General features: G+C 31.2%; 2 protein-coding genes across 2 annotated transcripts; both read right to left on the bottom strand.

Annotated features, from left to right (window-relative positions):
• Window positions 1-457: 457 nt before the first annotated feature.
• On the bottom strand, window positions 458-10,506 carry LOC111905050 (protein NRT1/ PTR FAMILY 2.7-like). The gene is made up of 2 exons (XM_023900737.2): window positions 9,752-10,506; window positions 458-1,310 (listed from the first exon to the last, which is right to left on the bottom strand). Exons 1-2 carry the CDS (start codon window positions 10,504-10,506, stop codon window positions 458-460), a joined length of 1,608 nt encoding a protein of 535 aa, XP_023756505.2.
• Window positions 10,507-11,905: 1,399 nt separating this feature from the next.
• LOC111905037 (protein NRT1/ PTR FAMILY 2.7) lies at window positions 11,906-15,534 on the bottom strand. The gene is made up of 3 exons (XM_023900725.3): window positions 15,381-15,534; window positions 14,523-15,282; window positions 11,906-12,894 (listed from the first exon to the last, which is right to left on the bottom strand). Exons 1-3 carry the CDS (start codon window positions 15,469-15,471, stop codon window positions 12,078-12,080), a joined length of 1,668 nt encoding a protein of 555 aa, XP_023756493.1. The 5' UTR covers window positions 15,472-15,534; the 3' UTR covers window positions 11,906-12,077.
• Between the last annotated feature and the right edge of the window lie 1,049 nt (window positions 15,535-16,583).

Genomic DNA, 16,583 nt, shown 5'->3' with positions numbered 1-16,583 from the left:
AAGGTAACATTTTTTGGTTGTTAAAGTTTTTGTGTAGTATCTAGATTGGTTATTTCATACTGTCTTAGCATGTATGGACATTTTAGTTTAACAAAAAATCTTTTGTGTAGTATCAAGATGGTTATTGAATAACTACTCCGTATCAATGTTTTATTATAAATTTCGTAGCAGTTTTATCAATTTTCATTATAAATTCCTTAAACAGTTAACTACATAAACATATAAAGCATAATAAATTCCGTGAACATTAAACTTATGCAAACTTATTCTAAGGAGCATTTATATTCTATAATACAAGATCCTCTATATTCCATTTAGCTTCTATATATTAGTAGACATAATTTATAGATTTGATAAGAGTTGACAATATGATAATCGATCCACCTGTTTCCTCTATCAATCGTCATTTACTTGATTCTTGATTCAATTATTCATAGCATGTATGCAGATACATCACTTAGCAAGGAGCATTAGAACTATCATCAAGTTCCATCTTTTCGACATTTTGGTACTCATACATCCACGAACATACCAAGTAATATCCAAAGTTGGTCAACCCAATACCAGTCAACACCCAATACAAGTTATCCATCCTCCCATCATTAATCCCATCAGGCAACCACCCCGTCGTCTTCCTCACAAGATCAACCAACGCAGTCCCCAAATAAAACGCTACTCCAATAAACAAGGCCACCATTGCTGCAGCTGTGCTCTTCATCGACTTGGGAAACTCTTGGTAATAAAACGACACATGACCTGGTAAATGAAACGCTTCACCAACACCAATAACCACAAGTTGTGGAACCATCCAAAACACAGACATTGGCACGACTGAATTCCCTTTTAGGTCATGTGATCGAGCCATAGCAAGTCGTTTTGACTCGACCAGTGCCGAAATGGCCATGCCTAACGCATTCAGAACATGGCCCACTCCTATTCGTTGTAGGGGTGTGAGGGAGGTGTTTGTAAGTTTTTGGTATGTAGGAAGAAGGAAACGGTCGATGAGAACGATAAAGATGGAAGTTGAAAGCATAGCGAAGACAATCATGGTTCCTGCTGAGATTTGGAAGGTGGTGGGTGTGGGTCCGAGGTGACGATCCATGGCTAAAGCTTGGAGGACTATTAAGCTCATTTGGATGGCTAAAGGGGTGGACATCATAACACCAGTTGACCAAAGTGGGGAGATTCTGATTAGGGTTTTGAGGTCTTCGACTTGTTGTATTGTGCAGAGGTTCCATGGTTTTTTGATTGAGCTGTTGTCTGAAGTGGTGTCCCCTTGGCTTGTTATTAGAGCTGCATGGTTCAGAAACCTGTATCATTTTTAATCATTAGTTATATAACCGGTGTAATACACGTTTAACAAAATAAAATAATATAAACTACAAAAAAACATAATCATTAATCATAAATTTACCGATAGTTAATTTATATATACAACATTGGATGATTGTTTAAATGTTTAACATAATGTAGCGTGACATTTTAGTAAATGATTTGGAACATGTTTGTATATTTTTCTACCAAAAACCTTTGTGTTGAATAAATTCATAAAAATATGAAACATGATTTACATAAATATGCATTTATCCCTTCTAAGTGTATCAAACATGGATGTTGTAGCTAGGTATATGGATGTTATTTTTCGTTTGCTTATTTAGATGGAAAGTGTTAACAAAAGCAAAGAGTTTTTATTCTCTCAAACAAATGTCATATTTTCTCTCATGACTTTCAAAAAAAATGTCATATTTTCTCATATCAACTACCTTTATGTATCAAACATGGATGTTGTAGGTATATGGATGTTATTTTTCGTTTGCTTATTTAGATGGAAAGTGTTAACTAAAGCAAAGAGTTTTTATTCTCTCAAACAAATGTCATATATTTTCTCATGACTTTCAAAAAAAAATGTCATATTTTATCATATTAACTACATTTATGTATAATTTAACAGCAACGTTATTGTTTAAAAATAAATTAAAAAATAATATAAACTACTCCTTTCGTCCTAAAATTATAGTCCATCTTTCCTTTTTGGTGTGTCCCAAAATAATAGTCCACTTCTAAAAATAAATAACATTTTTACCAAAATACCCATCATTATTACTTAACAAACTAAACATTTAATGCAACATTAAATGCAAAGTAAGGCAAAACTGTCATTTTATTATATAAAGTTAGTGGTAATTAATGATTTTCTTAATCTATGTGTTTTTTGTCTGTGGACAATAATATTGGGACGGAGGGAGTATTTAGCATCTCTCTTAATTAGACCATACTTTTTATTAATTATATATGATCATTTTCTTTATTTTAGATGTTTGAAAAAAATTAATTATTTTATTCGTTGGATATAGTTCGAATTAATAAAATTTATGTTTAATATAATAAACATAAAAAGATTAAAAATACCAATACAATTAAAACAAAAGAAATGTTGTCATGTCGGACTTGTTTGGACGCGACTAAATAGATATGCAAATTCCATTTTTGAAAGATAAATGCACACAAAGGAGTAAGGACAATAAAATCATGAATATCAAATGTGTTCAGTATTAGGGTAAGATGTTTTATTTTTAAATTTTGAATTGAAGTTATATAATGCAAAATAAAAAGAAAAAATGGAGATTTTTTTTAAATATCATTTGTCATTTAATTTACCAAAACAATAAAATAAAATAAAATAAAAACAAAAATTATCGTTTTTCTAAATATATGTGAAATATTATAATACTCATTCCATCCCAAAATAATTGTCCACAGACAAAAAAAATATACAGATTAAGGAAACATTAATTATTATTACTTTATTAAATGAATCGATAGTTTTACTTTTTGCTGTATATAATTCAATGGCAGTTGCATTTAATTTCATGGTAATTTAACTAATAATGAGGGATATTATAGGAAAAGACAAATTTATTTTTAGAAGCAGGTTATTATTCTGAGACAAACTAAAAATGAAACATGGACTATTAATATGAGACGGAGGAAGTAGAATATTGTACTGTAAATATTCAAATAGAATTTTTAGAATGTTAAAATATTTTAATATTCTATTAAAATTGTTAGATATTTTAAAGTACTTTAATATTCTACTAAAATTGTTAGCATATTATAATATTTGAATATTCTAACAATTTTGTTTTAATACTTATACTGTAATATTCTATTAGAATATTTCATGTATATATAAAAAATATATTTTTTTTTCGTAAAACCCTCATCTTGAGGTACTTTATGTTTTATTATTATTTATTATTATTATTATTATTATTATTATTATTATTATTATTATTATATATATATATATATATATATATATATATATATATATATATATATATATATATATGGTATTTTAGGGTTGAAACGACATGATGGAGGGGCCACCACGACGTGGCGAGGCAAGCTTGGAACACGTGTTACATTTAAGCCGCCACAACGAGGCAGTATATGGCCATGACATGACAACTGTCTGATGGAAAACCCGATTTTTTTGGGTTTGCTTCCTATTTAAAGGAATAAGGAGGTTAGGGTTTGCTTATCCTCAGCCTCCTGAAGCTCTGAAGAAACCCTAATCTCTTTCCTCCATTGTTGAAGCTCTTTTTGGTGTTCTTAGAAGTTCTTAAGGGAAAAATGAAGAAGAGGTGAGCTAAGATTCAACAAACAAGCCTCATTTCTTCGTCCTATCACTCTTCTAGACCTTTGTAAGTGTCCAAGACTCGATCTTTATCATGTTAGGTTGTTAGATCTTGAGTTGTGTCCCTTAATCTTCATGTTCTTGTTAGTTGGAGAGGTGATATCTCAAAAAGTTTTCAACTTTATAAATCTCTGAGACATTTGGTGTGATTAATGGTTTGGATCTGAAGTATAGTTAAGTTTTTAAGCCATAAATGAGAATTTTTTATTTATCAAAAACCCTTATTTTGACTTATTATGGCTTTAAGACATGCATTGGACATGCATGTCTATAAAGCACCGACTTTTATGTTAGTTTTGGTGATAGAAACCCTTCTGGAGTTAATGGACTAAGGACTTTTTGGAAAAAGTGCTTAATAGATGAATCCATGTCTTGTCTATCCTTTTTGAAACCTCGGGTTTGAGATTTTGACCTTTTGGGTGGTCTTAAGGGATAAAGTTGGAAACTTTATCCTTCTTGACCATGTTTCATACCAGATCTGAGCTTTGATTCTTCTGTCTATCAATAATTGCATGCACTGCACGGTGGATGTTTGAGATTTTAACCTTTTGGGTGGTCTTAAGGGATAAAGTTGGAAACTTTATCCTTCTTGACCGTGTTTCATACCAAATCTGAGCTTTGAAGCTCTTAGGGTTAAAGGAAACATCTTAATCCATTAAGCTGTTTGGAACCTAGTTCCCATGATGCGACATCAGGTCGCCATGTTGTGGCGACTAAGGATGGATCGACTGCTTTGTCTTGATTCAGTGTCACGATGTGGCCAATAATGGCCATGACATGGCGATTCACTGAAGTGAGAAATTTGACTCTTGACCTTGACCATTGTCTGTTGACTTTTGACTTGAGTTGACTTTTGGTCAAACTCTTAGTTTTAGAATAAGAACTAAGGGCTTTTTATTTCTGGCAGTGAGAGTAGCAGTAGTTGAGTTTCGACTAAGAGGTGAGTCTTCTCACTGTACTTGTGGGTCGAATGCACCAATATCGGTCCACTGGATTGTGTTATATAGGATGTTAGTTGTCTTTGTGACTCTTGATGTATTATTAGGTTGAAATATACCCAGGGTTGGGCTCATGATTATATGTTTGGGTAAGAAACCCTAGGGCTGGGCCTATGATTGTATGTTTGATTTGAAAGAAACTCCAGGGCTGAGCCCATGATTGTATATTTGGGTTGATAGAAACCCTAGGGTTGGGCCTATTATTGCATGTTCGAGTTGAAACATACCCCAACGCTGGGCCCATGATTGCATGTTGGATTGGAACATACCTCAGGGCTGGGCCCAACTATATGTATGGTATCTGATATTTTTAGGGAACTCACTAAGCTTTATACTTACAGTTTTATGTTTATGGTTTTAGGTACTTCTGGTACGAAAGCGAAGGGTTTGACGTGATCGCACAACGTCTCCTTTATGTTTCCGCATTGATTCCCATTTTACTCTGATGTTTGTGATACACTGTTTTGTGATGGATTTTGTGACACCGATTGTATGGATTGATGATTTTTAAATTGAAAAATTTTACCTCTATTTTTGAGATGTTATATTTTTCGGATAATCTAAATGAAAAAAATAATATTTAAAAAAATAGAAAATTTTCATTTATTTTGCATTTTAAAAATAGTTTTTTTGATCTACAAAATGAGTGGTTATGATTGCGTCCCCATGTCTTACAAAATATAAAGATCTCATATGAACCTAACCCTATATATATATATATATATATATATATATATATATATATATATGTGTGTGTGTGTGTGTGTGTGTGTGTCAATGTAGTTTGCATCTGGGTCTAAAGCCATTGAAATCAGAGTTTGTTAGGGTGGTCGATGATGAACAAGCAAGGAAGTTGTGTTTCTCATTATAGCCGGAGGAGCACTATGATTCTTATTGGAGCTTGTTAAGGTTGGTGATGACTAAAGTCATTGCCACGATCACCACCGAATGCCACTATCGCCCATCGCAAACATCCAATCCCACCCTCACCTAATCTCTCATTCCTTAGACCTGATGAAACTTCCCCACCCATTCGTCATCGCTCATTCTTTCTTGTGTATGATTCGAACCACCTCAATTGTCGAATTCCTCTCATACTTCACCACAGTTAATAAAAAAAACCCTAAATTGTTTGGTGCAAACCCTAGCTCCGATTGACTCATAGTGTGGCGATGGAGGGGAATAGTTCATCAGTGAGAAATTTGTTGTTTAGGCGATTGGAGGTGGGGTTGTTGTCATCGCCAGAGGCTTGGCCGGTGTTGGAGGTTATGTCTAGCCATAAAGTAAAGAAGAAGGAAAATCAAGAGAGGGGGAGGGGTGGGTATTAGGCATGATAACTTATGTGGGGTTGCATAGGATTTTTTTTTAGTTTAGTTAATTAAAAAAATCTTCACAAAATAGATAAAAAGAAATTAAAAACAATTTTAGGGGCATGTTCGTCATTTCAAATTAGGTATGGACCAAAACTACACAAAAATTCCAACTAGGAGGACCAAAACCACATAAGGTATCCAAAATTGGACCATTAATGTACCATCAAACTAAAGAATGTGTGTATTTAGTTCAATATTAAAATGATGATTAGTTATTATGAAATGCGAATCTACTTCGTTCATTTGCATGTTACCTTTTTAATAGAGATGACTTTTTCTTAGAAAAACCATATTGACTTTTAGGCATGGATATACGAAATTACTAAATATCGTGATTTTTTGTTAAATATATTTGTGTATTTACACGGTGTCCCCAAGTTGATTTTAAGCAGAAAAGTCAAAGGAAATAAAAAGAAAATAATAAAAGTTCTTGTTTCTTAGTTTTTTAATAGAAAAAAATGAAAGTGAGAAAAGAAGAATATTTTTTCATAATTTTTCATCCTATGTTTCCTCCCCCAAATGAGAGGGATTTGTAGACAAAGATATATAAGGCTGTCATTTACTGATTTTATCCTTCAATCTAATATTAAAAAAAAATTACAAAGCTTACATAATCGTGATTTTCTTCAACGCCTCTAATGTACATGTTGTTCAATTGTTCTCCATCACGACTCCATATTTTACCATTTAATTTAACTTTCATATCTTTTCTTTTGAATTTGAGAACATAAATATACAACTATATATCTTCATTTTCCCTCCCCTTCTTTTCTTATTACCCTTCTTTTTCTTTCAAATAAAAAACTCGAAACACAACGGTAATGTATTTTTCATAAGGTTTAAGATCAAAATCGAATAAGATGAGTATTTCTTGAAAAACAATGTTAAAGAGTATGGTTTTTAGGGCTTAGACTTGGGGTTTTAAATCCAACAAAGACAAATAACTACTACTATTTTTTCTATTTTTCATTTTTCTATTTTCATGTATAAAAAAACGTCTTTCATACTATTTGAATCCGCAATGGAGATCCTCAAAACCACATATATACTTCAATTATTTTTGCTACAATTTATTTTATTTACATTTTTATGAAATATTTGTTTGATCCATTTTTAAAATTTTCAACCTCATGAATATATTCAAATTTTCATGAGTTTTTTGTTTGAAAAAATAATCTTGCCAATTCTTAAGTTAGTTTTTCATGAAATTGATTATTTTTTTTAATAGACGATTGAAAATGTGGTTAAATGGTTATATTGATATGTTAGCCTTTCAAATATGATCATTTTAAATGAATAACTCGTTTTCTTAATACATAATTGGAAATTAGATCAACTATACACAATATATTTTAATAATCTGTTATAACAAAACTTATCATTTTTTTATCATCTTATATAATCGTCATATAAAATGGTAAAAAGTTGATAAGTTACATTTGAATGACTAAGTTGCATTAAAGTGGAAAAGTTATATTTTCTTACATAAATAGTTATAAAAATAGGTTATATAGATTGATATATGGTGTAGCTTGTAATTTATTGTATCATTATCTAATTATCTTTAATAAAAATTCACATGATTTCCTTATTGAACAAAATAATATCTAACTAAAATTGACTTTACAAAAATCAAAGGATAAATTTGAAAAAAGAAAATACACTTTGTTTATATTTAAATTCCAATTAAATTTGATTGGTTGTGAATATGGACGCCTATTCATATATTCATGTATTAGGCAATAATTGCGCCATACATGTGTTACATATGCACTAGTCATTCATTTATACTTTGCTTCAATGCCAAGTATTTCTAACTCATGATCATTGCCTAAAACAGGAAAATATAAAGGTGATACAAATTCATATACATTGATATTGATAAGTCCTTTTAAACAATATCTACAAGATACCACTTGAAAGACATTTAAGTATTATATTTATATATGTAATTTTTTCTGTAAGAACTTTGGGTATTATATTATTTTATCCAGTGTCTTTTCAAGATCGATGATATTAATGTCCCCATACATAGGTGGAATTTTCATGGTAAAAAATAAAGAAGTTTAATGTCATAATTAAAATATTCCAAAATAAAATAGTACACAACTAAATAAATAATAAAATTATTGTTTCTTATAATTAGTCATGTCCAACGATTATTGCAATGAGGAGGTGACAAAAAATCGAAACCAAATAGAACCTAACGTGTTTGTGTTATTTGCTTTTCAGCTAATTTAATTTGGTTAACCAAATAAACCGAACAAATATATATATATATATATATATATATATATATATATATATATATATATATATATATATATATATATATATATATATATATATATATATATATATATATATATATATATATATATATATAAAAGATCGTGAGACGCATTCTAAAAATAAATTTAAAATGCAAAATAAAAGGAAAAATCTGAAAAATTCTTTTTTTAATTATTATTTTTTATACTTTTTTTACCTAAAAAATAAAAATAAATAAAATAAAATAAATTACTGTTTTTTTTAAATATACGTGAAATATTTTAATAGAATACTACACTGTAAATATTTTAATATGATTTTTAGAATGTTAGAATATTCTACCAGATTTGTCAGAAATTTAAAATATTCTAATATTCTACTAGAATATGTAAAAAAACGGTATATTTTATTATTAAGTTTTTATATCTTTTGGTATTTTTTCAAAAAAAAAATTGAAAAATATAAATGACGAAAATAATATTTGAAATTTTTTTTCGAAAATTTTCGATTGTTTTGCGTTTTAATTTTTTTTATCTATAAAATGAGTGAATATGATTATATCTCACGGTTAAACAAAATTAGGTCGTCTCATATGAACTTAACTCTCTCTCTCTCTCTCTCTCTCTCTCTCTCTCTCTCTCTATATATATATATATATATATATATATATATATATATATATATATATATATATATATATATATATATATATATATATAGGGTTCGGTTCCAGTGAGTACTATTTTTTCGGTGAGAACTCGTGAGGATACCTTAAAAAATTTGAAAAAAAAAATACAAATCATAAAATCGAGCATAATACTATATTGGAGAGAAAAACAATTGAATTTTTTTTGGGATCATTAAAATTGAATCATGGATCATAAAAATGATCCATGATTCAACTCTAATAATCCATTGTTTCAATTTTTTTCTCTCCAACATAGTACTATGTTCGATTTTATGATTTGTATATTTTTTTTCAATTTTTATAAGGTGTCCTTACGAGTCAATTTTTTAAAAGCTAAGATGTTACATTTATTTGGAGTTATCGTTATGTTTTGATTTATTGCAATATGCAAGGAAATTACACAGTAATTAATTTATCAACGTTTGATAATTTTAAGAACTAAGAAAGTCTCATTATTTTGTAACTTTGTTAAAATGTAATGATTTTTATGGTTTGGTCTGATAGTCACAAGGAAACTATTCACTTAAATGAATTGATCAATGTCGTATAGTATTCGTCACCGCCGTTTTGCGCAAGTAACGACTAATGTGTGTGTGTGCATATATATATATATATATATATATATATATATATATATATATATATATATATATATATATATATATATATATATATATTCCACAAAAAATAAATAAATATATAAAAACTTGTAGATACTTACTTTAAACTATTTGTTGGAGTTGTTAGAAACAGTTTTGTTCCTTCTGCATATGGCTCTTGACAATAATCCGCACTTTTTAGCGACAACAAAAGTTTCCTATTCCGGAATGCTGCTACCACAACACAAGCCAAACGAGTAAAGGGACTAGCTTGTGGTTTCAACAACTGATATTTAATTCTTCCTACCGCAAAAATCACTAAACCAATCAAATTAGCAGCAACACATAAACCGTAACCCAATCCCCAACTCATATTGTCTTCAACATAAATAATCCCCACGACACTAACAAGTATCCCGACATACAAGGTAAAAAAGTGCCAATTAAAAAAAACCCCTTGATCCTTAGGGTTATCGAATTGATCTGCTCCCATTGTTGCTAACGTGAACCGCGTACCTGCGAGCCCTATGCTTGAAAGAGCCACACTCATGTACAAGATTACGAGTTGTCTTTTTGATGGGCCTACGCAAAGTTCTGACCCATTTTCGCATGGTGCGGGCTTTAACGGGTCGAGTGTTGCGGTTAGGGTTAGTAGCAGTATGCCCGCCAAAGATATAAGAGATGAAACTAAAATTATTGTAAACGATCCAAAAAATGAGTCCGCGAGTATGGCTCCTAGGATTGGAAGCAAGGTGGTGCAACCGTTGACTATGTTTGCTATTTGAGCAGCATCGATGCTTTTGATGTTAAATTCGTTGATTAGGTACACGATAATATTAGTTGACCATCCTGCCGCGGCTAGTGTCAAACCAGCCATGGTTGCTATATTTAAAAAAATGGTTTTGTGTTATGATTTTAAAGAGACTTGGATTCTAAAACTAAAAGTTAAACAAAAGAACATACACATACCCATGAGAAAAGGGAAGGTGATCCAGCCTCCTTTGGTGGGTGTAACAGATGGTTTTGTATCCATGGCTGCAAAATTTGTATGTAACTGAATGTGTAAGTTTATTTTCGGGTACATATATATAGAAAACGGGACAATGGACCCCATAAAGGTAGGGTCATACCATATGCATGTCAATAATGTCAAGTCATCAGAACTATGGACATCAAGTAACTTTTTTTTTTCAGATTCTATCTCTTAAGTTAATTGCGGTTGGGCTTTCCATAATTTGGCTCTTTTTAGGATACTTTTGACCGTTTGGGTATTATAGCTATTAAGGAAAGGAGACAAGCTTTCCCTGCCGGGGTAGACTGGAATTTCACATTTCAATCGAGCAATATAATTTTTCATGTTTGTCTCTTCTACTTTTATGCTTTACAAATAGTTTATTCTTAGTAATCCGATCAGAGTTAGTTTTAATTGAGCTCATTTGATATATTGAAATGGTAATAACTTCATTTTGAAGGCTACTCATATGCAACAATGCACACTCTACTTCTGCCATAGTGGCACCAATATTGGTACTCACTTGCCTCTTAGTTTACATGATAACAAGTGGGCTTTGTCGCACAACATGTTTTTAGACCACAAATTAATAAATAACATGTCGTTTCCAAAAAAACAAATAAATAACAAGTTATTATTAGCATTCATCGAGTTAAGCATTTTTATTTTGTTAGTACAGCCTTGCATAAATGATTAGTAATATTTCTCATGTCTATGTGGACTTGAATGCAGCCTACATAATGCACAATGCAGATATGTGGAATGAAGCCCTGAATATGCATCTCTTGGGACATAAGTAAAAAATAGCAAATCGATCTTGAGCTTCATTTTTTACGTACATAAGTTCGTTCTTGAATATAAATTTCACAACGACAATTGTATATTAACACCAACACCTCCTGTATATATTTTGATGGGTTTTTTCTTTCCATTGATTATACATATTTTAATGGGTTTTTCTTTTCCATTGATTTATATGTATATACGGACACAAATCAGTCTTGATATATTTAATTTTGATTAGATATATTTTTTGATTATATGTTCTAATCCGTTAGAACATGATATGTTTCATTTTTTATTTTATGAAATTTAGTTCAAAGTTTTAATGTTATTTTATTTTTTGTTACTTTTTCAATTTTTAGTTTTTTAAATATATTTGTTATATACACCTTTCGTCCGCAACATGATTTGAACCCTCGATCTTTAGATGAGGGGCGCTTATCTGTCAACTTCTGATACCGTTATGTCAAATGTCTCTTGGTAAATATAATTAAGTATAATGCACTTACGAGTAAAAGGTTTATACAACTTATATCCGTAATTGATCCCAAGTAATGAGATTTCAAATATAACCATCAAACTCCTTACTTCACAATTTATCTTTCGCTTCTATTATGTCTAATTATTATAACATTATGCATATAGATGATTACTTAGCAAGGACTTGAACTTGAGATCTCCATCTTTTCGACATTTTGGTATTCGTACAACCATGAACATACCACGTAATATCCAAAGTTAATCAACCCAAGAATAGTCAACACCCAATACACATTATCCATCCTCCCATCATTAATCCCATCAGGCAACCACCCGGTTGTCTTCCTCATAAACCCAACCACTGCAGTCCCCAAATAAAACGCTATTCCAATAAACATGGCCACCATTGCAGCAGCTGTGCTCTTCATCGACTTAGGAAACTCTTGGTAATACAACGACACATTACCCGGGAAATGAAACGCTTCACCAACACCAACAACCACAAGCTGTGGAACCATCCAAAACACGGACATTGGGACAACCGAATTCCCGTGTATGTCATGTGATCGAGCCACAGCAAGCCGTTTTGACTCGACCAGTGCAGAAATGGCCATGCTTGACACAGTCAGAGCATGGCCCACCCCTATGCGTTGTAGGGGTGTGAGGGAGGTGTTTGTAAGTTTTTGGTATGTGGGAAGAAGGAAACGGTCGATGAGGGCGAGAGAGATGGAAGTTGAAAGCATAACGAAGACCATCATGGTTCCTGCTGAAATTTGGAAAGTGGGACCCAAGTGACGATCCATGGCTAGAGCTTGGAGGACTATCAGGCTCATTTGGATGGCTATAGGGGTGCATAAGAGAATACCCGTTGACCAAAGTGGTGAGATTCTGATTAGGGTTTTCAGATCTTCGACTTGTTGTAGTGTACATAGGTTCCATGGTTTGTTGATGGTGTCCTCTTGGCTTATTAGAGCTGCATGGTTTAGGAACCTGTTTCATTTTTAATCATTAATTAGCATATTTCGAAGATTAGTACTTTGTAGATCAATAATCACCTCATTTTCAATGTTATTACAAAATGTCCATCTACTCCGCGAATTTGTAAGTTACATTTTTAATATATGAAAGACTTTTTTTCTCATATGATTTCGTTATTGAACAAGATAAGACCGGATATAAATCTGAGTTTAAAAATTAAAGGAGAACATTGAAAAAAAAAATAGAATCGAAAGACATGCATGGGTTTCGTTTTAAGTTCTGACTTCTGATTGCATTTGATTGTTTGGCTTTGGAAATTTGGTCCACCCTCGCACTCCTGCATTATGCAATAATTGCGATGTGCATCTTGAGTTACATATGCACTAATCGATCATTCATTCATGCTTTGCTTCAATGGCAAGTATCTCTCACTTATCATTATGCCTAAAACTGGAAAATATAAAGGTGACACCGATTCATGTACCATTGATATGTCCTTTTAAACATTATCTACAAGATACTTGAAAGACATTTAAGTATACTATGTAATTTATTTTGTAAGAACGTTGGATATTATATTATTTTATCAAATTGTCTTTCAAGATCTATGATATTAATGAGAGGAGGATTCTTATTTTTAATACCGCCTTAAATACCAAAACATATTGTGTTGATGTTGCGTGTAAAACTAGATAAAATTGTCATTATATTTTTATGTTTAGTATAAAGATCAACAAGATTATCAGTTAAACATTTATTTCTTTTATGACCATATTAGTTATATTAGATTGCAGGTGTAACAAAATCAACAACTGTGAAAAATAAATTTTGATCCAAAAGAACAAGAGAATAATACTTTTTTAAAGCGTAAAAAAGATTATGGAAGATTTATATTAGATTAATTGTTAAAATTAGATCAATATAATTTAATTGAAACAAAATGAATAAGCTTTCCGATAATTAATCATTGGTAGGTGGGCTTACTACTTTGTTGGTCTTTCTTGATTACATATTTGGGAAATTGGTTGGTGGGTTCAACTTGCTATTTCTTTATTATTACCCACTAAAAGTTCCAAAGTTAAGTTGGCTTCATTCGGAAATGTTCATCACAACAAATTACTAGGTGACAAAAAAAACTTTTAAAAGTATGCGTATCAAATTAGTTATAGTATTTGAATATGAAAACTAATTCGTACATAACAATTTTTTTTCATACATAGCAAGTTATGCATTAAAGTGTTGTATCGTACAACTCTATAAAACATAATTTGTTGTGTATGGAAAAAAATCGTTGTGTAGGATTCACTTCCCTTTGAATATTTAAAAGGCTATAATATACAATTTAAATGCTCAATTGGGTTTATTTAAAGCTTTACGGAACAATATATGATATAAGTAAATTTATGTCATCTTTTTATTGGTTTAACGTAACAATATACCGAATATCATCAAACAACGAATTTCGGTGTAATAAATAAATATTACCAATTTATTTGGGACTATTGTATTTTTGTTATGATCATGTTTTCTCAATGCCAAAAATTATTGTTAGGAGAATCACGAATCTTAATTTGTCTTCATCCATATACATTTTCATATTTCATCATTAAATAAATAAATAAAAACTTGTAGATACTTACTTGAAGCTATTTGTTGGAGTAGTTCTAACCGATTTCGTTCCTCCACCTTGTTGCTCTTGGCAATAATCCTCACTCTTAAGTGACAACAAGACTTTCCTTTTACGGAAAGCTGCAACCACAACACAAGCCAATCCAGTAAACGGACTTGTTTGTGGCTTCAGTAGCCGATACTTACGTCTTCCCACCACAAAAATCATTAAACCAATCAAATTAGCCGCAACACATAAACCGTATCCTAGTCCCCAACTCACATTGTCTTCAACATAAATAATCCCCACAACACTAACAAGTGTCCCGGCATACATAGTAAAAAAATGCCAATTAAAGAAAACCCCTTGATCTTTAGGGTTATCAAATTGATCTGCTCCCATTGTTGCTAACGTGAATCGTGTACCCGCGAGCCCAATGCTCGAAAGAGCTAGGCTCGTGTACAGTATCGCGAGTTGACTTTTTGATGGGCCCACGCAAAGGTTCGACCCGTTTTCGCATGGTGCGGGCTTTAACAGGTCGAGTGTTGCAGTTAGGGTTAGTAGCAGTATGCCCGCCAAAGATATAAGAGATGAAACCGAAATTATTGAGAATGAGCCAAAAAACGAGTCAGCAAGTATGGCTCCTAAGATTGGGAAGAGGGTGGTGCAACCATTGACTATGTTTGCAATTTGAGCAGCATCGATGCTTTTGATGTTAAATTCATTGATTAGGTACACGATAATATTATTTGCCCATCCTCCCGCTGCTAGCGTCAAACCAGCCATGGTTGCTATATTTAGATGACAAAAAATGGTTTTGTGTTATGATTTTAATTAAAGAGACTTGGATTTAAAACTAGAAGTTAAACAAAAGAAGAAGAACATATACCTATAAGAAAAGGGAAGGTGATCCAGCCACCTTTAGATGGTTTTGGTTCTGCATCCATTGCTGCAAAATTTGTGTTTGAGGAAATAAGCATGCGTATGTTATTTTGGGGTTAATATAGCAAATGGGACTATGGACCTCTTAAAGGTAGGGTCATAACTCATAAGTCATGCGTATGTTATTTTGTCTTTGTTAGAAAACATATCATCGACAGCTAAGTATTAATGTATTATTATTAAGGGGGTGTTTTGTTATCCAAACTTGGACTACAATGTCTTTGAATTAATTTTATAATAATTAATTAGGTTCATGTTGAAATTTTCTAAACAACTATTTGCTATGTATTTATTTGATCACTATATTTTCTTTGAGACCCAAAATCATTAAATGCTGTATTTGTATCCATTATATGATATGGCCTTGTATAGTTTCACGATACTTGGCCAAAAAAATTATATAAAATTGCACGGATTTTATTTTTTATTACTTATTTGGTCTCAATATATTTACAAAAATTTTGTTCTTTTGATATTTCTTGTTTTATATATTTTACCAATTTGTATTATTTACCTTGTAATGGAGTTTTGACCAATTATCGGCTAAATCCAAAACATGTGTATACATTTTCATGTAGGTGTCAATAAAATAAAAAAATTATGAAGTAATTTATATTATATGTACATTTAGCCATGATCACTTGGTAAAGACAATGATTCCCCATATGAGAGTTCCTAACTTCTAATCTTGGAGGCTTTAATTAGGGGTGATCATGAGAAAGATAAGGTTGTGACTTGCTAGCATTTCACCATAGGTGAGCCCCCTCCCTCATATCCTTGTCAATCGGTGAAATCGTAGTGGATAGTTGTGCAACCCATATCATATATTAAAACAAATATAAAGTAAAATCATGTTTTTTTGTGGGATGTTGATGCCATTGTTGATTTTTCTTATAAATTTAAAAATCTTTGAAATTTTTAGTGAAAAAATTATTATTGAAATGTTTTATCATAAACAATATTTAAAAAAAAAAAAGTTAGGGCAAATTTATTAAAAAAAGGACAAAATTCATGACAAAAAAAATTGAGCCAATTTTTTTTTCAAAAGTTGCTAAGGATCGGTAACATATGGTAAGGGATGACAATGGATACAAATTTGAAATTAAATGACATTAGGTCTCAAAAAAATTCATGACCAAATATATTACGA

Source organism: Lactuca sativa, chromosome 1 (assembly GCF_002870075.4).
Source record: "Lactuca sativa cultivar Salinas chromosome 1, Lsat_Salinas_v11, whole genome shotgun sequence".
NCBI classification, from domain to species: domain Eukaryota; kingdom Viridiplantae; phylum Streptophyta; class Magnoliopsida; order Asterales; family Asteraceae; genus Lactuca; species Lactuca sativa.
Note: the sequence above shows the minus strand (reverse complement) of the source record. Positions and strands in the feature narration are given on the sequence as shown.